This window comes from Malassezia sympodialis, genomic scaffold (genome assembly GCF_000349305.1).
Source record: "Malassezia sympodialis ATCC 42132 genomic scaffold, msy_sf_9, whole genome shotgun sequence".
Lineage (NCBI taxonomy): Eukaryota > Fungi > Basidiomycota > Malasseziomycetes > Malasseziales > Malasseziaceae > Malassezia > Malassezia sympodialis.
The window spans coordinates 151,861-174,816 of NW_017387807.1; the positions used below are offsets into that span (position 1 = coordinate 151,861).

Genomic DNA, 22,956 nt, shown 5'->3' on the forward strand with positions numbered 1-22,956 from the left:
CCGATTCTTGCATCCAGGGCACTCGACAATGACGATCCCATGGGTGTACGAGCGCTTGCTGAACTCATGGCTCGAGCGTGTATGACACGATGGCACGGTGCATGTGAACGTGAGCTGCAGGCGCGGCTGCACCTCGCCCTCCGGCGTCTGCGGCGCTTCCCGGCGCAACACACTGGCATGAAACGGTCGCACAGCGAACGGAGGAAGACTACGGATGGCATGAGCAACGCCAGGTCGCGGCACTTGATATGCGCCGCTGCGCACGGCCGCGCACGCGACAGCAAGGCCCCTATGCACACGCATCGCCTCCACGCCACGTCGTCGTCGTCGTCGTCGTCCTAGCCGCTGTGTCGCCGCGTGATTTGTCACGTGATGTACACCCTCGCGGTGATGGCGCGCGTATCGTGCCGTCTGCGCCCGCCATGGTCGAGGTCAATGCGATGCCGGCCCAGCCGGATCCTCGGCTGCGCGGGCACGTCAAGTGGGACCAGGTGGCTGGCACATCGGTGCAAGTCTCGCACCGCATCCGCATCCACCACCTGCTGGCCTTGCTGCTCACGAAGACACTCGTGGCATCTGCGGCATGGCTCACGAGACAGTGGCTCTTGGTACCCCAGGTCGATGCGGAGGAATTTGCGTCGCAGATGAGGGACATGGTCGGACAGGATGCACCCGTGGACGATAACATCGTTCACGCTCCCGCGAGTGTGTGGGCCGTAGCAACGATGGCCACCTCCTTCGCCGCGCTGCTGCTTATGGCCTCACTGCGGGTCTGGCGCTGGCACATCGGATGGACGGACCACACCCTCCGGCACGTTTTCATGCTAGGCGCAGTTCTTTTTGTCCAGCTCTTACTGTGGCTCACGTCGCTCCAGCACCTGGGCGCTACTACGTATGTATCCTCCGCTTACCGGCAGCACGTTGATTTTCACACAGTTTTGCGAGCTCTGGATGCGTGATCTCCAGATAGGCCGCCGCTGGACCAAGTCAGGTGGCCCCCTCGTGGCGATCGCTCTCCTTCTGAGTCTGGTCGTGGGCCTCCTCACCGGCTCGGCTGTCACGTTGCGTCGTCCGTTCGCCGACACACTCGACGATGCGGCCTCGCGTACATTGAGGCTAACAGCCAGTCTGCAGGACCAGGTCAACACGTGGAACTTACTGATGGGGTATGCGTCGCTGCTGGGCTATGCGGTCCTATCAATCGAGTCAGGTCGTCTTATGTTTACCGCATCCAAAGACGTCGGTGGCCGCCGTCGCGCCATGGTGCTGGGCCTGTCCATGATCGCCTTGGTGGTTCTTCCGCTCAGCATCGCTGGAGCTATGTTGGGCTTCAAGATGCTTCCAGCTCCAATGGTGCCCACGCATGAACCCACTGCGCAGGACGCACTCGAGATCAGCCACTTGGGAGCCTACTTTGTCCTGGCCGTGGGAGTGCTGGTGTTCGACAATCTGGTGACTTTGACATTGGAGTCGTATGTCACATTGATCGTGTATGTGGCTCATGCCTGGCCCATGGCCATCGTGGCTGCCATGGCCATTGGTTTCGCGGTATTCAATGTGAATGTCAATCTGATCCAGCTTGCCACTGCCATGTGCGTTGGCTTCTCGCTTTATGCCATTTTGCGTCGCTCACCTCTGTACATGACCTCCTGGTATCGGCGCGTCACATTGGCAGAGCAACGCGTCGCTATGGCAGGATCCGACACTGACAGTACGGCTCTGTCAGACATCGTGGTGCTTCTGTACCGCGTCTCCATCCATCTCCGCCGCATGGTACATGCGATCCTGAAAAACAGCGATTCACGGCGCATTTTTTGTTTCCTCGTCTTAAACTTGGCTTTTATGGGCATTCAGCTGGTATGGGGCGTGTGGACGAACAGTCTTGGCCTCATCAGCGATGCCATCCACATGTTTTTTGACTGCGCTGCCATCTTTATGGGCCTAGTCGCAAGTGTAATGGCGTCCTGGGAGACAGATGAAGCCTTCCCTTTTGGATACAAGCGCGTGGAGACCTTGTCGGGCTTTGCTAATGGCATATTTCTTGTGCTGATCAGCGTCTTTATTTTGTTCGAGGCCATCCAGCGCATCATTGAACCGCCTGTTATGAACAATGTGACGCAGCTTCTCATCGTCAGCACGCTGGGCTTGCTGGTCAACCTGTTCGGTATGTTCGCGATGGGCCACCACCACCATCATGGCCACCATCACCATCACCATGGCCACTCGCACAACGATGATCATGGTCACGATCACCAGGGGCATTCTCACAACATGCTAGGTCTGTATCTGCATGTAATGGCGGACACGCTAGGGTCTGTGGGTGTGATTATCAGCACGCTGCTGATCCAATACTTCCATTGGACGGGGTTTGATCCGATTGCCTCGCTGCTCATTGGCCTCATGATCCTGGGATCCGTGGTCCCTTTGGTTATTGATTCGGGCCGCATACTGTGTCTAGACTTGAGTTCCATGGACACAGACGGCATTAGGCATGCTTTAAACAAGGTGTGTGAGATCCCTGGCGTGGCAGGCTATACCAGAGCACGCTTCTGGCCCTTGGATGGCGAGTCTATGGTGGGCTCTATTGTACGTCTATGTAATCACTCACGTTACAGCATATTCATATCGATACCCTTGAAGTGCCATCAGTCGACCCATGCGCTTTGGTTCTGAGAGTTGAGGAACTCCTCCGCACCGAAGTGGCAGGCCTTGACGCTCTCACTGTGCAATTAGACACGACGGATGAATAGTGTCCGTTAGTAATGAATTGGCCCAATTTTTCGGGGCAACCAATTTCTGCGGATTTAGGCTCTTATCCCCGCGCACGACACGAACGCTGCGGACCAGTGCAGATTCGTGCAGAAATACCTTAGCTTATCGTCTTCCACGTACTCAATGGCATCGTCGATCACATCACCCGCCTGCTGCACTATTCCGCCTGTAGCGGCTGACTATGTGCCCAAGGGCAAGATGCAGAACATCGGCGGTGTCCAGTGCTATACGATTGGCCATGACGACTGCAAAAAAGCTATTGTGGGTATCTTTGACGTATTTGGGTACTGGCCCAGCACCCAGCAGGGTGCAGACATCCTTGCCGCGATGACCGACACGCGCGTGATTCTCCCTGACTTTTTTGCTGGCAATCCCTTGCCCCAAGAGGTGGTGCCTTGGGACACGCCAGAGAAGAAGGCGACTGTGGACCAATTTGTCGCCAACCAGGGCAGTCCTGTCAAGTGCCGGGACACGCTTCTCACAGTGGCCAATGCTCTGCAAGAGAGCGGCGTGACAACCCTGGGACTCTACGGCCTGTGCTGGGGCTCCAAGGGTGCCATTATGGCATGTGGCAAGGGCACACCTTTCAGCGCGTTCGTACAGATCCATCCTTCTTTCGTCGATCCTCAGGATGCAAACCAAATCTGCATTCCCATGGCTTCGTTTACATCAAAGGACGAACCTCAGGAAATTCTCGAACAATTCTACAAAAACCTTCATGCCAACCCTGATATCGCCAGCAAGTGCATTACGCATCACTACCCTAACAATCACCATGGATTTGCTGGCGCACGTGCCAAGCTTCAAGACCCGGAAAATTACGCTTCATTTCGCGACGTCTATAAACGAGCTGCCGATTTCTTTTTGGAAAGGCTTGCTCTATAAAAAACCCGGGTAATTTTAGTAATTGTAGACTTCAATCAACAAACCCGACATAGTACCCAAATGGCTGCATTTGGTTGCATCTCCAGATTTTCACAGCCGAGCTGCCAGCACCTGTCATGCCCGTTCCCGGAGTAGGGCGACAGTCCATTCCTGTTCTGGAAATGACAGCCGACGATACCACCATGTCATTCTTCGTAAGAGCGAAGTATGACTTCAATCCTACGTCACCTAACATGCTTCGGTTCCAGGCTGGATCTATCATTGAGGTACTAGGTCAGCTCGAAAGCGGCTGGTGGGACGGGTTACTGAATGGCGAGACCCGAGGATGGTTTCCTTCTAACTATGTTCAGCTGGTTTCCGATGAGTTCGCCAGCAGGGCTTCCACAAGGACAACAGTCAGTAGTCCCCGTCTTTCGGTGGGATCAAGCACCTCTGAATCGAACCGATCATACAGCTTCGGGCCTCTGACTGAAGTCAACTATCCATTCCAAATCGATATCATACGGAAGGAACTTTCCGCACTGATGAGCTGCACAACACTCCAAACACTGGATCCTATGGCAAATCCTGAAAAGGAGGTGTTTATTGACAAGCTGTTTCGTGGCACCGACAGGATCTTCCAGAATCTAAGGTACCTGCTTATCAGTATACACTGGCAATTACAGAACTCTGGACGGAAGCAAGATGCTAGTATGAGTCGTTTCGCATCTAAGCGAATACATGCTATGGCAAAAGAACTACAGTCGTTAATATTGACTTTCGCGTCGCTGGCCAGAGAACTCTCACGAATTTTGCTAGGACAATCAGACTTTCTAGCCATGCATAGCGAGCTCCTCACCGCTCAAACTAACTTCCGTGAATGTGGCACTCAAATAATCAATACGCTCTCTTCTCTTCAGGACGAGCTCATCGAAGAGCATATTTTAGAGGGCCCTCCAAGAAGCGAATCTCCTGTTTCGATGGAGACGAGAAGCCCAAGTTTGTTCTCCTTTGATGTCGCGCCAGATTCGCCCATGCATTCATCCTCACTACCAATGCGACTCGCCTTTAAAGGATTACGACATGGCACTAGTCGGGAAAGCCTCTCCAGCTCCCTGGGCCGACTATCGATACTTTCCTTGAGCGAATCGGAGAAATCGCCCATGATGAAGCCCATAAGCGACTTGCCAGGGTCAAATGTCTCATCATTAGATGGCGAGTCAACCCCCGGGAGTCACCATGGGCTTTCTAATTCTTTATATCTCCGTTCTTTTCATGGGACTGACATCATATTTTCTGACCAAGGCACTGTTAAGGGAGCAACCATTGAGGCTCTGGTCATACAGTTAACTCGGCATGATTACTTTGACCACAAATTTACCTCTATTTTCATATTCACTTATCGTTCATTTACGACGGCAGAGACATTTATTGGTCTGCTCATGGATCGCTTCAAGATCCAGCCGCCTGATGACATGGACGAAGACTTGTTGAAGCAATGGCACGAAGAAAAAAGGAAGCCGATTCAATTACGCGTCGTCAATGTCATCAAGTTATGGCTCGAGTGTCAACTTCCGCTTCCTGACGAAGTACCTGTCTTGGATATGATTGAAGAATTCTTTACAACGAATGTCGCAAACTCGGAGTGGAAAGGCGTAGCTGATGCTGTGCTTCGATTGGTGAGTCGGGCGAGGGAAGGCAAGACTATTCCATTCAAAACCACCACCGGCACGAATACCCCTACTCCCATCTTGCCGATAAGCAGGGGCGATCGCTTGCTGCTTGACTTGAGTCCTGTTGAATTAGCACGCCAACTTACGATTCGTGAACACGAGCTGCTCAGAAAAATTACTGCGCGGGAATGCATGGGAAAGGCCTGGACGAAATCCTCAGCTGCTATCTATGCCAAAAATGTTGTAAATGTTATTGGACTGCAAAATAAGTTGACCAGCTGGGTATCGAACTCCATCCTGGAAGAAGAGCACGCCCCCCTTCGGTGTCTCACTCTGAGCTTTTTCATCGAGTTAGGGAACCAGTGTCTGATTCTGAACAATTTTTCGACGATGTGGGGCATCGTTTCGGCCTTAAACACAACGTGCATATTCCGTCTTCGTAAAACCTGGGCATTGCTTAGTGCACAGCAGCGAAAAAAATTCGAGGATATGAACAAAATTACGGATGCCTCGCGGAATTACCATTGGTATCGACAGAAATTGGCTGATGTCCTACCGCCGTGTGTTCCTTTCTTTGGGATTTATGCAAAAGACCTCACCTTTATCGAAGATGGAAACGCAGACAAATTGCCCGCGGCGCCTCATTTGATAAACTTTGGCAAAAGGCAAATGATGGGAGAAGTGTTTATGGACATCCGTCGCCACCAGGCCGTGCCGTATAATTTGTGTAAGGTTGATGCTTTACAAGATTTCTTGACCGATCAAATGTCCCAAAGCAAGTCGGATGAATACCGTTTCGAACGAAGTATGGAATTAGAACCCAGACTTCCTCCTATACCCGAGGGGCAAGAGAATGCCCGTCAAACAAATCAATTGAATCTTCCAACTACGCGGTTGGATCGGATTCCCAAGGTTCTTAGGGACTATGGATTCCTGTGACCTTTGTAAAATGCTAGAGTGTATTTATAGTGTTGTACTATTTCGTCTGGTCGTCATGGATAAAAGATAGGAACTATTCGTGCGATTATTGACTTGCCTAGGTCAGGGGAAGTAAAAAAAGCTTCCGCGCCGGGAATTGAACCCGGGTCTGGGCCGTGGCTGTCTATTGACAAGGCCCCGTCATAGCCACTAAACTACGCAGAACTTCTTGTCTACGATTTCGTGGCAGGGCATTTATCTACAAAGAAACTACTGGTGCAGCCTCATTTCGTCGCCTAGCAAGGTTAGACCGTCTCTTATCTCCCGTATGTCTGAAGCCTGATTGGACAACATCCTTTGATCCAGTGCTGATGCCATTTCCGCAACTTCTCTGGACAGATGAACTGTACCTTGACGTAGTAGCCAAGTATAGCCACTTAGCCGCAAAAGAAACCACTTGAGGCCCAAGCATCGGTATTGCAGCTCGATATCCGAGAGCCAAAATTTTGTGCGGCTGCATAAAGCACTGTTAATTTTCCATGAAATCATATCTAAAAGCGCTTTCTCGCAAGGGTGATCCTTACCCCCATACAAGTATCGGTCGATAGGGTATCCTGGACAGCACAACATGTGCAAATGCACGAAACATATATCATGGAAAGACTTTAAAGGTTGTGCGATCATGAAAAATCGGTCCAAATCGGATTGGCTCCACCGAAACATGAGATGAGCTGACGTTTGGTATAAGCTGTCTCGAGAAACCGAACCTCCCGCATAGGTACACACATGGCGTAAAAGTCGCACTGCAATATCAAGTCGTTCAGTGTAATTTTCTTCTTTATCGTAGGTCTGTTGTTCGTGATCGTCAAGCGCGTGCGGGAAGGAGAAAAGGATCGCCAGTGGCTTCATGACCGGCATAAAGCTAGAGCCCAGAAATCTGTCCTCAGGACAGCGAGCTGCCAGAAACAAAAGCACATCTAAAGTTCTCCATGCCCCTTGTGTGAGGAAGCCTAGCTCACTCACATGGCCCTGCTCGCGAGTGGCGACTCCATTGTCATGATACGAGCGCTTGTGGGTTTTGTCGTCCTTCTCATTCATCCAGAACTCCAAGCGATCAAGAGGTATAGGACTTGCCAGTCTCTGAGCTTTCGGCGTCGATTCACGCATAAGTAAGTCCCATATCGACTCGAATCCTGCCATTATGGCCACGTCGGCCCAAAAAGTGAAAGGTGTGCTCGCAAACTCAAGCACACTTAGGCGACCAGCCTCCCAATCAAGCATCAAGCGACTCCTTATGGTATTATGGCAATCCGTAGTTCCCGGGAGCCAAGTCATATTGCTGCAATCCGCCAGCCGCAGAAGCAACACACGAGCCATACCCACAGCCGTAGTAGAGGGGCGAACAAACGTAGCAGATGTGTGTTGCTTACCACGTCTCGGCATAGGTATCCTTTCTGTGTCGTGATCATCGTAGGTATCTGTGCACAGGCTCAAACATAAAAGGCGCCGCAATAGCAAGCTATATGTAAGGGGAACCATCACGTACGCAGGCGGTCGAAGTTCGGATGAATACGCTTCGTCCATCAACTGTAGAGCTGCATCATCTGAATAAGTCGTGAATCACGTACACTGCTCCTCATCAAAGTAATCCAGAACCAGCTGGACCAAGGGGCCCGCCGAGGCCATCAATAAAGCACCGTCTGGGTCCATCAAGACGCGTCTCTATGTAGGCACGTGCATCGGGGCCTACTAGGTCGCATGGCGAACGAGCCAACGACTCGCGACACCTGTACGAGCGATCTACGACGGCGCCATGAGTGCCATCACGTACGAGGCACCATGTATGTGTTTCACTGCTGATAGAAGGGCCTGTATATGCGCTCGCATGGTCTGGTTTAGAAGCCCGTGAAGCGACAAGGTAGGTCAGACGCTGTGCCGCTCATCCCAGTATGGAGGACCGCGAGTCCCAGAGCAGCATACCCCGGTCGTCGAGGCTAGCGGTAGGAAGTTTTCTTGAGGAGCATACCAACCGCATCCAGGTTCTTGGCGTACATACCGATGAGAAAAAGTATGTGTGGTCTGCTGATGCCAGCGAGTCCTACGTTGAGGTGCTAGCGGATGCGCTGCATCCGTACCCTGCGACAAAACTGGGTTTCCAGCCATCGACACTCCGCACAAGAGACTCTCTGGATGGATCTGATAAGGTAGTTGAGGACGAGTGGAGTACCGGAGAAGTCTCTGAGGCAAGTGTGAGTATGTCGAGTGTCTCTTCGATGAGCACTGTGATGGGCGCTATGGAGCAGTCTGACGGCTATCCCGACTCGGACCTCCTTGCAAGCTCTGCCGACTGTTTGCATATCTGGGAGCTCGAACGCAATGATGACGTGGCGGAGATGTACGGCGCCATGTCCCTCCGGAACAGCCTGTCTAGTAAAAAGCGAAACCCTCCGGCGCCACGGTTTCTGCTAAAAGAAAAGTGTGCGCTAGCCCATGCGAAAAGTTCCATTTCGCCACCAGCCCCTCTGACGTCGTTCTCATGGAATGCACCGTCGCCCAACTTCATTGTGACGTCGTCCATTGATACGACATGTACTATCTGGGACTTGCCTACGCGTACAGCGCTCACACAGCTTATCGCCCACGATCGTGAAGTGTATGATGTGGACTGGTGCCCCGGAAGCTCGGACGTTTTTGCCTCTGTAGGGGCCGATGGCAGTGTGCGCGTGTTTGACCTGCGTAATTTGGAGCATTCTACGATCATTTATGAAACCATATCCCAAGTACCGTCCCGGGGCCACCGGCACCCTGGCCGAAGTGGCAGTTCGTCGTACGGCTCTGGTGGCACGACTTTGCCGCTCTTGCGGATCGCCTTTAATCCGTGGGATGCCAACTATCTGGCCACCTTCCACTCTGACTCGAATACCGTCCAGATTCTTGACGTGCGTGCGCCGGGGAGCCCCATCTTGGAGCTTCGTGGGCACAGCGGCGCCGTGAACTGTGTTGGATGGGGCCCTCCTAGCCAGGGTGTGGGGCGGAATGGTCCCAGCAAAGGTATGATTTGCACGGGGGGCGACGACGCGCAGTGCCTGGTGTATGACCTGGCTAGTACGACGCTGCGGTCCGCCTCCGCACAGGGCCGGAGGTCGCAAAACAGCATGTACAACCGGAGCCAGACCCCCAACGAAGGACTGCGTATCGGTGCCGAAGTGCCTGTGCTGGCCTATACAGCGCCCTCTATGGTGAACAACGTAAGTTGGCTGCGTACGCCGTTTGGCAACCGCCGCTTGTCGCAGCAGAGCAAGCATCGCAACTTTTACCAGAACTTGCTCAGTGAATGGACCGACTATACAACGTCCTCTGTGGCGAGCGGAAGTGATTGGCTCGCGCTCTGTGCGGGCCAAGCGGTCAAGATCCTGCGCGTCTAGGGCGGGGCTGCACGCTGCCCGATGTAGATCGTGTATCATGTGATTGGAAGATGGATTCCTTATATAGATGTGGAGGCGCGACACGCTCGTCGAGCCGACGACGAACGGTTCCTGCCTGCTGCGGTCGTCCTCCCTCGCGACGCATGTCGGGCTTTGATGCGGGTCGTGTCTATTCAACCCAGGCTATATCTCAACCTTTTGAGCGACAGCCTCCCAATGCGCCGGCTCAAAATGAGACGGCCCTGTTCGAGTTCATCCAGAACTTTCGACTTGGGGCCGAGTACATATACCGTGACCGATTGCGTTCCAACCTGCTCGTCAAGCAGTATGTGCTCGATGTGCAGTTGGAACATGTGCAAATGTGGAGTCCGGCGTTGGCGCAAGGGCTGCGAGAGACCCCAGCGGAGATTTTGACGCTGGTACGTGGATTGTGTTAACAGTGCAGTTTGAGGCAGCGGTGAAGCGTGCAGCCCGTTTAATCCTCTACCCCGTTACAACTGGCGAAGAGAGGCCTGAGGCTCCCGACTGCCAGGTCACACTCCGTTCCACCGCCAACTTGATGGCCATGCGCGATCTGCATGCGGAGAACATTTCGCGGCTGGTCCGCATCCCTGGCATTGTGATTAGCGCGTCCGTGCCCTCCTCGCGTGTAACGCGGCTGCATCTCATGTGCCGTGACTGCCGCGCCGTCAAGACCATTCTAGTGTCGTCTGGCTTTGGTGGGTTCGTGCTCCCTCGGCAGTGTGATGCGCCGAAGGTGGACCCGAGTCTTCGGTGCAGTGTGGACCCCTATGTCATTCTCCACGAGCGCTGTGCGTTTGTGGATGCGCAAACGATCAAGCTGCAGGAGGCCCCTGATATGGTGCCGGTGGGTGAGCTGCCTCGGCACATGCTTCTTTCTATGGACCGCGCTCTGTGCGGCAAGGTAGTCCCGGGTGCGAGCATTATTGTCACGGGCATTTTCTCTACCTTCACGTCTGGCCGCAGCGGCGCACAGCCGAATGCCGTCGCGCTGCGCACGCCCTACTTGCGAGTGGTCGGCATGGAGATCGATACGGGTGGCGCCGGCGGTCGTGGCGTGCCGCGCGTCTTTACCGCCGAAGAAGAGGACGAATTTGGGCGCATGTCCAAGACGCCGAACCTGTACGACAAGTTTGCGGCGAGTATTGCCCCCAGCATCTTTGGGAGCACCGATATCAAGAAAGCCATCACATGTCTGCTCTTTGGTGGCTCGAAGCGTGTGCTGCCGGATGGCATGCGGCTTCGTGGCGACATCAATGTCCTCCTGCTGGGTGACCCCGGTACGGCCAAGAGTCAGCTGCTCAAGTTCACGGAGAAGGTTGCGCCGATTGCCGTGTACACGAGTGGTAAAGGCAGTAGTGCGGCGGGTCTGACCGCGTCGGTGCAGCGTGATGCGAATTCGCGCGAGTTTTACCTGGAAGGCGGCGCGATGGTGCTGGCGGATGGCGGTGTTGTCTGCATCGACGAGTTTGACAAGATGCGTGACGAGGACCGCGTGGCGATCCACGAGGCCATGGAGCAGCAGACGATCTCGATCGCCAAGGCTGGCATCACGACGGTGCTCAACTGCCGCACGTCGGTGCTGGCAGCGGCCAACCCCGTGTGGGGCCGCTACGACGACCTGAAATCGCCTGGCGAGAATATTGACTTCCAAACGACCATTTTGAGCCGTTTCGACATGATCTTTATTGTCAAGGACGAGCACAACGAGGCGCGGGATCGGACCATTGCGAAGCACGTCATCGGAATCCACATGCATGGCGCGTCGCAGCAGACAGAGGCAGAGGGCGAAATTGATCTACAGCGCATGAAGCGGTACATTGCCTATTGCCGTGCGCGCTGTGCACCGGTGCTCACGCCCGAGGCGTCGGAGAAACTATCGAGCCACTTTGTGGCCATTCGCAAGCAGGTGGCGCAAGTGGAGAAGGACCACGACGAGCGCTCGGCCATTGCGATCACTGTGCGTCAACTGGAGGCGATCATCCGCATGAGCGAGAGCATTGCGAAGGTTACGATGAGCCCCTACGCTACGGAGGAACATGTGGACGAGGCGATCCGCCTGTTCCGTTTCAGTACGATGAACGCCGTGGAGAGCGGCAACGTCGAGGGCATGACGCGTGGCGAGCTGCAAGAGGAGGTGCAGAAGCTGGAGCGCGAGCTGCGCCGCCGCCTGCCGATCGGCTGGAGCACCACGTACCAGCGCCTGCGCGACGAATTCTGTACCAAACAGCAGTACACGCAGCATGCGCTGGAGCGCGCGCTCTTTATTCTCGAGAAGCGCGATGTGCTGCGCTTCACAAACCAGCGCAAGTCTGTGACGCGCACGGGCGTGTAGTGTACGAGTAGATCTAAGGATTACTTCGAGGCCGGCGCTGCCTTGTCGTTGACATTGAGCAGCAGGCTCTGCGCGTCGAGCATGATGCGGTTGTCCGACGTCGACAGGGTGTTGGCAATGTCCTTCGCGGCGTCCAGGCGCTTGAGCTCAAGGAAGCCCTTGTTCTTGCGCACCGCATCACCGATGAGCTCCGCTGCGCGGGCCTCACCCGCCGAGCGCACAATGATCGCCTGCTTCTCCTGCAGCGCCTGGTCGACCTGGAATGCCGCCCGCAGTGCAGCCTGTTGCGTGATCTGCTTAGCCTCGACGGCATGCGTAAACTCGGGCGAGAAGGAGATGTGCGTCAGCGACACGTCGTCCAGGATGATGTTGAAGCGCCGTGCGCGCAGTGTCAGATTCTCCCGCACGAGTCGCGACACCATTTCACGCTGGGTGATCAGCTGCGACGCATTGAACTGGGCCACCACCGACTTGAGCACCTCGTTGACAATGCTCGGCAGCACACGCTCGTCGTAGTCCGAGCCCAGCTCGCGGAAGATGGTCGGCAGGTTCTCGACGCTCGGCCGCGAGAGCACACGGCACGTCAGCGAAACCATCTGCAGGTCCTTCGTGCCCGTCAGGCTGGCAATGCTGCGCGGCTTCGCGCGCACATCGTAGTCGATGGGCGTCTCGAGCCACGGGATGATCAGATGCGTACCCTCATTGTAGATGGTCGGACACACACCATAGATGCGCGAGTACTTGATCGCGCGGTGACCACCATCGACGTTGAAGAGCGAGGCGTTGACGCCGACCGCCAGGCCGAGCAGCGCCACGAGGCCGGCGCCACCCAGCAGCGGGTTCACAGGCCCACCGCCCTGGCCGCCCTGGCCGCCCTGGCCACCGTACGAGCTGCCGGAGCCCGCCATGCGGGCCGAGTTAGCCTGCATCTGCTGGAGCATGCGCTGCAGCTGCTTTAACACATTCTGGGGACCTCGGTTCGACATGGTGACGATGCGTCCTCGCCTGGTTGCCCCACCGAAGAAGCCTACGAGCGACGGCGCGAGCGACGTGTCCGGAGACGGTGGCGTGTACCTACTAGGTCCATCTCGTAACAAAGGCGGCCGCCGCACGTGCCACTATGAACCAGCCGTCTACGTGGAGCTGGGCAGCTGGTACGCCAGCACACGGAGCAGCTGCTCATCCAGAGCCGCTTCGAGGGCGGAGATCTGCGCCATGAGCGGGGCGTACTGATGCCGAGCATCGGCCACAGCGACGCTATTCGCGTCCGATGTCGGCCACGGCAGCGCAAAGAGACCGTTCGAGTCGCGATACAGCTTCTCCTCCGGCGAGTCTTCGAGCATCTTGGCCATGACGGACGATGCGCGCACAAGACTGCTCTGCGGCGACTCGGTTACGCCTCCGTCCAAGGCGGACGCCGTGGGCTCCGACATGCTCGCCGGCGTCTCGAGGACAAGGGCATCCACAATGCCGTACAGCGCATGGAAGTTGTACCGCTCCTGCCCGCGCCGGTCGGTGCCGGTCGTCACGGTCGAGTCGGACATGACGCGGTCACCAATGCGCTGCGGCAGCGTCGTGGTGAAGCGGGGCTCAGCCGTATCGCTCGCAGAGACACTGCGCACGGACGACGTGCGTTGCAGCGATTGGCTCGGCAGATTCAGGCCACCCACGCGCTCGCGCGGCGGTGGCGTCCCTGGCGACGAGCTAGGCAGCCGGAGGGCGGGCGCCATGCTGGGCGCAGCAGGCTCACGCGGCTCAACAGGCTCGATCGGTGAGGCGCGCGCGACGTGGCGCACCATCATATCAACGTCGGCCTGCACCGACGCGTCGGGCAACGAAGACATGCGCGAGGCAAACGAGAGGAGCAGGTCAGCCTGGGGCGACGGCCGCTGGCCATGTACCAGCGCAATGTTCTCCAGCACAGGCTGCAGCGCGTCGCTCACATCCCTCGAGTGATTCGACGGGGAGAGGAGCGCGTAGCGCACACGGGGCGAATCCAGCACACGCATCGAGCGCAGGCGCTGGCCATCGCTGAGCAGGAGATCGACGCCGTGGTGCGAGTTGGGGCGGATGACTGGTCGCGAGGGCGGCGCGACGGGCTCCATCACAGGCGGGTGCCACGCGCGTGGCGTGTCCTGTGGCGCCGCGTCGGCCACAGACTCGGCCATCGCGGGCTCGGACGGGACCAGGCGCAGAATAAATAGCGGGTCTGTGTGCATGAGGTCGCCAGGCGAGCCAGGCGCATACGCAGCATCGAGGCTCTTCCGCTTGGAGTCCGGCTCCACGGGCGTGAGCTGTGGGAGTGTGTCAAAGGCGGCCAGCACCTTCGAGGTCGGGTGAAGGGGCTGCTCGCCCTCCAAGGAGCGAGCGGAAAGCGTGTACTTGGCGCGGGGGCGTGCGTGCCACAAGCGCGCCTCGACTTCGTCGCCGCCATTGACGACGGCATCGGTGATGCGGAAGACAGAGAGGCCTGCTTCGATGACTTCTGCGACGGTCGCGTTCTTTGTGAAACGCAGCAGGCGTTTCTGCACATGCGGCTGATTACCCGCGCGGGAAGACGCCGCAGCACGCGTCGGCTCGCCCGTCTCGGGATCGAAGTGGGTGCCAGGTGGCAGGTCGGTGTGGTATAGGGCCATCTGGATCGTAAAGCGCCACTGGGTCTCGGACGGCGCTGGCGCACGGCCGGCAGCCTCGGGCACAGCACGGTCAAAGACTGGACCGCGGCGCGCGAGGAAGAGCTTGCCGAAGCGGTCGTCGCTGTAGTCGAACATGAGTCGGCTCTGCGACGTATCGAGCAGCGACATGAGCGACGTCACACTGTCATGCTTGGCCGGCATGCCCATCGACGTGTCGTCGTCCACGAGCGACGCCAGCTCGTCCAGCAGCTGGAGCGGGCACTCAGTCGGGGCGAGGGCCTTGTCCTCACCATCCAGCTGGTGCAGGACGATGCGGAAGTCGTCCTCATCGTCGTCGCGCAGTGCGAACCGTTGCATGGCCTGTTTCACGAGCTCCTTCGCCGTCGTAGTGCGTGTAAGTAGCACAGTCTTGAACGTGGCATCGCTAGCGACATCGTCGCCGACAAACACTCGCACCACATGGAACGTCTTCTCGGAGCCGGGCATGCCCAGTAGGCTCGCCGGCCGCGCACGGTCCTGCGAGGCCGAGTCATCGGCACTGCCGAGCAGGCCTTCGAGACCCAGGAGGGACGAATCGCGTGTGGTGACCTCGGCCGCCGGAGCGAGCGCCGCAGCGCCAGAAGGCTCGGCCGCGTCCTCGGCCTCGTGGGCGCCATCGACCGAGTCATCCACGTCGAGCAAATCGTACTCGTCCTCGTCCTCGGTCGCCTCATTGCCGCTGTGCTCGAGATACTGCGACTGGCCAAATAGGACACCGAACTTTTTCGGGGGCTTGCGCTGCGCCTGCGCTTGCACCGTACCGAGCTCGCGCCGCGAGAGGGCCGATACCTTGCCTGACTGCTCGTTGACGTCGCCCGATGCGCGCGACTTGACAAGCACGCTTTCGGCAGGCGGCATGTCGTTATCGTCCTCGGTCGCCGTGGCGATCTCGACGTTGCGGTGCTTGTTGAGTCGTGCGAGGCGCTCATACGGCGTCTCGATATTCTCTGCCGGAATGTAGCCGACCTCTTGGGATGCCATAACACGCACAAGCCACCAGTAGCTGTTGCTGTCGTCAAGCAGGACGAGGTGGTCGCCCTTCTGCACAGTTGCCTGGCCATCGACCGTGGCGATGAACGTGTGCAGCGCGTACACTAGATCAAAGTTGATGTTTTCATCAGGGATGGACGGACTAGACGAGAGCTCCTCTTCATCGTACTCCAAGTCGTACTCGTCTTCGTCGTCGTACATGGCGTCTTCAGGCATGTCGCCCTCGCTAGCAAAGTCGAACGATTCGTCATCTCCGTGCTCCAAGTCTGGCTGCGTGGCAGGGTCAAATTCATCACTATATTCGGCGTGCGGCGATTCAGACGTGGGCTCGGGCGCGCCCTGCGTAGGTTCCGCCATCTCGCCGCCAGGGGGGCACAGTGGAGCGTAGCCAAACACCGCGATCGACGCGGTCGTTCTCCGCATGGCTGCCACGTGGTCGGATGTGCATCATACAGCGTAACTACAAGTCTATTGCGGGCGCGGAGCAAATGGGTTGGAGGAAGGCGGCGCACCCATCTGCGACTGCCGTCGCGCACCACGCACCACCTGCCGCACAGGGCCACTGCTAGTCACCGGTCCATCGTCCACCAGGCTGATGCGCTGGACACTCGAGGGCACCGAATTCGGCTGGGCCGAGGACGTCACAGGCCGCATCGTCGGAGCGCCCTGCGGTTGGTTCGGAGGCATGCGGGGGCGGGGAGACATGGATGCCCACGGGTTGGGCGCCGTGGACTGCGGCGGCGGCGAGGTCGGCGGCGACATCGCGCCTGGTGGCCGCATCGGCATCGGCGGGCGTGCTGCGCTCGTGGGCGTCGCACCAAACAGGTGCTGCCGCGCCATGGCCGAGGCCTGGGGGTCTGATGTAGGCACCACGCCCGTACCGAGTGGCGCCGGTCCACGGCCCGACATCGATGGTGGATGAGGGGGTCGCAAACCCATCGGCGCAAAGCCCGCATTACCGGTGCTCGAAGGCCCCAGAGGGCGCCCAGCCGGCGACGGGCCAGGCGGCGGACGCGCGAAGCCCACGGCCATCGAGTTGGGCGCATTGCCCCCCTGTCGCTGGCCGAGCGGCGCAGGTAGCTCGAGCAGCGGCACCGATTCATTGCGACCGCGGGGCACGGGCACCTCGGGTGACATCGTGGTCGAGGCGCTCGCAGGGACCGTCTCGTCCAGACCGCTCTTGGATGGACCAAACGCACTGTCAGGGTCGCTCGGTGTATCGCGCGACTCGTTGCCCGAGCGCCAGCGGCGCTCGCGCTCATACTCGATCCAGCGCTTCATGGTGATCTCGGTAGCGTCAAACTCGCCCTCCGCATCGCCGTGGCTCTCGCCCTTCTTCTCGCCCTGCACAACACGCGTCGCACCCCACGAGAAGTCGTCCATGTGCCAGAACGCGTAGGTCGGCAGGATCAAGTTCCAAACCGGAAGGGAAATGAGGTAGACCAACATCCAAAGCACATACATGAAGCGGCGACTGGTAATGACGATCAGCACACCAGGCAGACCCAGAATCAGCGCGAGAAGGACCAGGGGCATTAGAGGGAACTCTTCGCCGGTGGCATCCTGCCTGCCCGGGTCTTTCGCCCTCTGCGCGTTCTGAATGGGGATCTGAATGGCACGAACAACGACGAACAGCGTGAAAGCCAGCGCGGCAGGTAGCACAAGCGTACCGACGAGGTCCATAAACACGACGAAGCGCATCGAGAAACAAAACGTACCACACAGGTCACGCACCTGGATCAGCTCGAACAGGTTGTGCACGGTCGAGTTAATCCAGCGACGACGCTGCGAACGCAGCACACGGAACGAGTCAGGCACAATCGTCTTACACACGGCTGCCGGCTGGAACATCATCTTGCGCTTAGGGAATGTCTTGAGCATAAGCGTCGTCAGATACCGGTCCTCACCGAGCAGCAGCAGGTTCTTCTTGTGCAGCGTATCGACCACGTTCTCCGAGTAGTGCTCCACAATATCGGGGTTCGCCAGAATCGGCACGTAAAAGCCCTTCGGCCCCTTCGGCGCCTTGATACGGTACGCACTGAAACAGCCGGGCAAACATGTGACACCACCAAAGCAGGCCTCAAAGCCCTTGGTCTGGTGGTGCGAGATATAGTACTCAAACACTTGGATCATCGTCACCCACGACTGCGCCTTGTTCGCAATCTTGGTCTCACCACAGAGACCCATAATCTCAGGGTCCTCGACCATGGCCGCAGCCATGCGCGTGAGCGAGTCAGGGAACACCTTCGTGTCGGCGTCCACCATGAGCACGATCTCATACTGGTCGGCCGTGACGCCCGAGACGCGCCAGATCGAGTTGAAGAACTCGTACTCAAACTGCGTCATGCGCTCATCGAAGAGAACCTTTTGCATGAACGCCATGAGCATCACCTGCGAGTCACGCTTACCACGGTTGCCCGGCTTCGCGCTGTCCATCTCCAAGATCGTACCACACTTGGCGACCAGGATCATGGGCACACGCTGCTGCTTCGAGCGCTCCACGGTCTGGTCGTCGTAGTCATAAAAGCCAGCATAGACCTTGGCCATGTTGTGGCGCTTGGTACCGTCGGCAATGGCCACATACGAGTAGCCCTCGACTTCCTCTGGTGCAACGAGCAGGTCCTTCATCATCGACAGACAAATGTCTGGCGTGGAAATATCCGAGTCGGCACCCTTCACAATACCATCCGCCACGACCAGCAGCAGCTTGTGGCTGTTGGGGTAATTGGTTGTCGCAAGACTGTCTAGCGTCGTACGCAGACCCTCGAACGACTCCGAGTAGGCCGTCACCAGACAGATCGAGTGGATCAGGGGGAAGTTGAAGGGCTGGTACGACGACGGCGGCTGCGGCACCACGTTGTACAGCGGGAACGGACAGGGGCCCCAGGGCGAGTTGTTGCTCGAGCTCGAGCTCCGCGACGACTGCGACGTCGGCAGCATCGGCTGTAGCGATGCCGAGCTGCGTCCTGCCGCTAGCATGGGCGAGCTGGGCGGCGAACTCATCGCCGAGACGTTGCCCATGCGCGCCGCAGCGAGCTTACGCTCCATTGTCGTCGGCTTCGGCAGCGGCTTCTGGTACGGGTTCCCGAAGCGGCTTGTCTTCGGCAGGAACGTCTTTTTCACATTCGGGCGGTAGCCGGCCGGCGCGGGGCGGTATATATCCACGGACCAGTCCTCAATCTCGTTCATGCGCTTCATGCGCTGTGCATACGACTCATTATCGTAATTACCAATACGCCACGATAGGAACCATGCAAACGCTACAGCCATCAAGAACTTGATGGCCACGGCACCGACAATGAAAATCATCGAGAGCACCAGCTCCACTTGTGAGGCGATACACCCGTACGACTTTACATCGACACTGGCGATATTACCAATCAATGCAAGACAGTCGAGATCTTTCGTATGACCAGCACGCATACCTTGCATCGTAACATCACCAAAGCGCCATAGATCGCGGAAGGATTGATTTCCTTTAAGATTCTGGATGAAGTCCGACTGGATTTGCGGTGGATCAATGGCGTCAAGGACTCTAAGGTCAACCACATGATTGCGCCAGAATAGAAGATTGGTTATATTCGTATTGTTTTTCATATCCTCCCAGCGAATATAGGCATCACCCATTGCGGGTGCCTTAGGCACGCGACCGCTCAAAAACTTTTCTCGAATTTCGGGGGGATGGCACATTTTCGGTTCCGTATAGATTCGAGAGCCCGGTTCGAGACGGGTGGCCAGAAGCGTGCATTCCGCGTAGCGCGGTGGATTAGAGCCTTCTACGACGGAAAGGACTCCGTCGCAAACACCGCCTGTGACAGGGAAAATCAAGTTCAGATCTGCACCGTACCCCGCCGAAAACATATAGTCATAGGTTGGCGGTACCCTGCCCAAACTACCGTAGTTTTCAATGCCAGGGAAAGGAGGGTGTTTCCAGTTGTCAAGCGTCATCATTTTTCCACCGACCAAGACAGCTGATGTTTCAGAACCAGAATAATACACATCTCTCATATCATAGCGGTTCTGGACACCACATACAGTCTGTGTGAAACCGAACGTAATGTAACCGACAATAGCCATGAGCACCAAGATAATGCTGATAAGACCCATTTTCTCACGCCATGCGCGTTGCTGTTCGGGCGTTTTGATACCAACGAGGCTCAAGCAGCCGCCCGTAAAGCAGCAGGTGACGAGCCATGAGTAGATCATCCACGGGCCCACGGGACCCGGTGCGATCCAGTCCATACAGCCGTCCTTGGGCGGGGGCTCCTTATCCTCGGTCACGGCCATATCCGGGTTCCCCGGCGCTGTCCTTCGCATACTGACGCCGCGGCGCAAAAAGTTGATACCTGATTCGACCTTGTCCTCGTTGCGGCCAAGGAACGACTTACCGCGGCGCAGTTGCGGGTGGCGTGCGGTCGTTGGCGGCGGGGCATTGGGGCCAGTGACACCGTAGCCACTGACACCGTGTCCAGGGCCCTGAAAATGCGACATATCAGCGCCATCGCCGTCAGCAGCGCCATGCCGGGGCATATGTCCAGTGGAGGATGGCATGTACATGACTTTGGAGTTGTGATTCTGATCCATCTGCATGGCATGGTTCCGGTAGTGCCACTGTCGGTGGTTAGGATCAGCACGAGCGCGCTCAGGGCGCACAAGAGACTTTTTGCGGCCGATTCCTGAGTCTGTACCGGACTCGATATCGCGGTTCTGTCTCAGGCTCGAGCCGCGAAAAAGGCCGGGGCCGCGTGATCCATTCAAGTTGTCACTCGACGGCGTCGGTCGCACGGGGTGATCAGGGGTCTGGAAGGTCACAGTGGCACCGTGCGGGTCGGGCGGGAGCGGATGGCTCCTTGAATCGGTGGCCGAGCCAGGTGCCGCACCCGCCGCAGGTCCCTGCGTCGGAGGTTGGCTCATGTGAGCGGCTATGCTAGAGTCCCTTGATTGCGAGCCTGTGACAGAGACCAAGAGACGCCTTCCTTGTGGCGAGTCGACCTTGTCCTCCCTGCGGCGCGGCAAACAAGGTGTGGTCAAAGAGCGATTTCTCTGTCACCGCCATGTGCCTGCTATGGACGCGGACCTAGTAGGCCGCCAATTGAGACCCTGAATGCATGCCCAAGAAAGGCCCGCTGCATGCACGCCGCTGCAGCCGGGCCGGCCAGGCGGGCCTCCAGCGCCGTGGAATGCGCCTAAAACTGCCGATGCATGCACGAAATCATCATCTCGCATCTACATAGCTCTGACGTAATCGTTGTGCTGTGAGCCACGTGGTACCCACGTCGTCGCCGCACGGCGCGTGGCCGCGTACAAGCATGTCGGTGCCAGAGGGTGGCAGGCACAGCCGCATCCTGTTCGTGAAGAACCTGAACTACAACATCCATGGCGCCGATCTGTACGAGCTATTTGGGCGGTACGGTGCGATCCGCCAGATTCGGCTAGGGAACACGCAGCAGACGCGTGGCACGGCGTACGTGGTGTACGAGGAAGCGAACGATGCGAAGAACGCCATCACCCACCTGAACGGCTTCCACCTGATGGAGCGCTACATTGTCGTGCTGTACCATGTACCATCCCGCCTCCCCGGCAAGGGATCGATTGCGCAGCGGGAAGAGGAGCTGCAGAAGGCCAAGCAGCAGTATGGGATCCACGATGACTAGGCTACGAGCGGTGCAGTACGACACTCGACTGCGGCACGGCACAGGCGTGCGTGCGTGTCCCTGGTGTGCGTGCGAACCAGCTCGACTCGGCGCCGGCCAGAAACGTGTGCTCCCACGTCCACACACCCCTGGCCATGACCGGCGCGGCGAGCGGCGGCACATGCGCGGGCGCTGCGTTCTCGCTGGCCCACACGTATTGTACGCCTGCGTGAGCGGCGCATGGCGTATCCGTGAGCACGTCGTCGTGCGGCTTGGCGCGGAAGACTTGCGCGTACTGCGCGAGGCCCTCGAGCTCCGTCTCCGTCTCGAGGCCCAGCGTGCCGCGCACTGGGTGCCCAGCCTGGATGCGCGCAACGAGGCATGGTACAGGATCGGTCTCGGTGGCGTACAGACCGAGGAAAAAGTCGTCGTCACGGCGTACGTCGCTCGAGAGCGCGCGCAGCTGCGCTGCGTCCAAGTGGTCGCGCGGCGCGGCGCGGCGCTGTAGGACGAGGTGCAGGAACTGCTGCGCTGCATTGTGGTCATTGAGCGATGACACAATATTGCCGCGCGCGCTACTGTTAGTATACCACGCACATACCCTGTAACAACGAGACGCGGACCCAGCGGCACGAGCCCTCCGAATGTACGCACAAGGTGCGATGTCGGGCGCCGCCACGCGAGACCCACAGCGCCCTCTTCGTAGATGTCAGCGCCGAGCATCGTATGCTCGCGCCCCGTCTCAAACGGCGTGAGCGCTGCTGTAGCACCGATGAGATGTGCATGCGGAAAACGCGCGTCGAGGCCCTCCCAAAGCCCTTCGGGACGCGGGTCCGTGCATACGAGCATAGCATCAATCTGGTCGGCCCGCAGCGATGCGAGCGACGCGGGTACGTGTTCCTCGGCATTTTCGCGGCCCCACAGCGAGGTCCACTCCCCCGTTCGATCGAGGCCATCGGCACGCAGCTCCATGCCCCTCTTCCACAGATCCTTTTGCGCGGTCCATCGCCCGACGGCGATGCGCGGCGCGCCCCGGATCGTTGAGCGGAACGTCACGGCGTCCTTGGCCGGTACAGCCGCGAGCGCCGCTGCATGCACGGGCTTGGAGGCGCGTGCATCCGGGACCAGCGCCGGCGGGAGGGCGGGAGCCAGCATGCCCACGCGTGCATGGGGAGGCACCGACTGGGTGATGTGCGACACGAGCGAGGACAGCGCTGCGCGCGGCAGGCTCTTGCTCAGCGCGAAGAGCAATATGTGGTCGTCGGTCCACGTGCGCAGCCTATGAAGGACGGCTGGCACGAGCGCTTCTGCCTCGGACGATGCCAGCGTAACTGCCCGCTCTGCATGCGCACGCGCCGGACGCGTACACAGGCCGCGCACGCCGGCGCGAGCGAGCGATGCCATGCGCAGAGGGAACTGTCCTTCTCCACATGTCACGTCCTGCGCTTGGCCGGCGCTGGGCGCTGGGAGGGCGTGTGCGCTGGCTCAGCACACGCTCCTCGCACGCATCGTGCACGGTGCGCCTCTCGCCATCTGCCCAGGCACTGTGGCGTGCTGAGCGCGTCTCGCTCCTGGCACATATGCAGGCCGCCGGCATGGTCGCCGCTAAGCGCGCCGACGAGTGGGTCCCAATGCGCATGCCCCGTGCCC

General features: G+C 58.2%; 9 protein-coding genes and 1 pseudogene across 10 annotated transcripts; 6 read left to right on the forward strand and 4 right to left on the reverse strand.

Annotated features, from left to right (window-relative positions):
* The first annotated feature begins 422 nt into the window (after positions 1-422).
* MSY001_1869 lies at positions 423-2,589 on the forward strand (annotated as a pseudogene). Its single transcript has 2 exons — positions 423-833; positions 937-2,589. Coding segments are annotated over exons 1-2 (2,064 nt in total).
* Positions 2,590-2,970: 381 nt separating this feature from the next.
* On the forward strand, positions 2,971-3,657 carry MSY001_1870 (uncharacterized protein; the record flags this gene model as incomplete). Its single annotated transcript, XM_018883694.1, has 2 exons — positions 2,971-3,048; positions 3,079-3,657. The coding sequence occupies 2 exons, from the start codon at positions 2,971-2,973 to the stop codon at positions 3,655-3,657; spliced, it is 657 nt and encodes a 218-aa protein (XP_018740428.1).
* A 1,145-nt stretch (positions 3,658-4,802) lies between these two features.
* On the forward strand, positions 4,803-6,186 carry MSY001_1871 (uncharacterized protein; the record flags this gene model as incomplete). Its single annotated transcript, XM_018883695.1, is given in 2 exon segments — positions 4,803-6,114; positions 6,134-6,186. 2 exon segments carry the CDS (start codon positions 4,803-4,805, stop codon positions 6,184-6,186), a joined length of 1,365 nt encoding a protein of 454 aa, XP_018740429.1.
* A 1,990-nt stretch (positions 6,187-8,176) lies between these two features.
* MSY001_1872 (uncharacterized protein) lies at positions 8,177-9,652 on the forward strand (the record flags this gene model as incomplete). The annotated part of the gene is made up of 1 exon (XM_018883696.1): positions 8,177-9,652. The coding sequence occupies one exon, from the start codon at positions 8,177-8,179 to the stop codon at positions 9,650-9,652; it is 1,476 nt and encodes a 491-aa protein (XP_018740430.1).
* A 143-nt stretch (positions 9,653-9,795) lies between these two features.
* On the forward strand, positions 9,796-12,008 carry MSY001_1873 (uncharacterized protein; the record flags this gene model as incomplete). The annotated part of the gene is made up of 2 exons (XM_018883697.1): positions 9,796-10,071; positions 10,098-12,008. The coding sequence occupies 2 exons, from the start codon at positions 9,796-9,798 to the stop codon at positions 12,006-12,008; spliced, it is 2,187 nt and encodes a 728-aa protein (XP_018740431.1).
* A 20-nt stretch (positions 12,009-12,028) lies between these two features.
* Positions 12,029-12,994, reverse strand: MSY001_1874 (uncharacterized protein; the record flags this gene model as incomplete). Its single annotated transcript, XM_018883699.1, has 1 exon — positions 12,029-12,994. The coding sequence occupies one exon, from the start codon at positions 12,992-12,994 to the stop codon at positions 12,029-12,031; it is 966 nt and encodes a 321-aa protein (XP_018740432.1).
* A 147-nt stretch (positions 12,995-13,141) lies between these two features.
* MSY001_1875 (uncharacterized protein) lies at positions 13,142-16,030 on the reverse strand (the record flags this gene model as incomplete). The annotated part of the gene is made up of 2 exons (XM_018883700.1): positions 13,142-15,649; positions 15,674-16,030. 2 exons carry the CDS (start codon positions 16,028-16,030, stop codon positions 13,142-13,144), a joined length of 2,865 nt encoding a protein of 954 aa, XP_018740433.1.
* Positions 16,031-16,141: 111 nt separating this feature from the next.
* CHS5 (Class IV chitin synthase-like protein) lies at positions 16,142-20,587 on the reverse strand (the record flags this gene model as incomplete). Its single annotated transcript, XM_018883701.1, has 1 exon — positions 16,142-20,587. The coding sequence occupies one exon, from the start codon at positions 20,585-20,587 to the stop codon at positions 16,142-16,144; it is 4,446 nt and encodes a 1,481-aa protein (XP_018740434.1).
* Positions 20,588-20,982: 395 nt separating this feature from the next.
* MSY001_1877 (uncharacterized protein) lies at positions 20,983-21,327 on the forward strand (the record flags this gene model as incomplete). Its single annotated transcript, XM_018883702.1, has 1 exon — positions 20,983-21,327. The coding sequence occupies one exon, from the start codon at positions 20,983-20,985 to the stop codon at positions 21,325-21,327; it is 345 nt and encodes a 114-aa protein (XP_018740435.1).
* A 1-nt stretch (position 21,328) lies between these two features.
* Positions 21,329-22,710, reverse strand: MSY001_1878 (uncharacterized protein; the record flags this gene model as incomplete). The annotated part of the gene is made up of 2 exons (XM_018883703.1): positions 21,329-21,808; positions 21,904-22,710. 2 exons carry the CDS (start codon positions 22,708-22,710, stop codon positions 21,329-21,331), a joined length of 1,287 nt encoding a protein of 428 aa, XP_018740436.1.
* Positions 22,711-22,956: the final 246 nt, after the last annotated feature.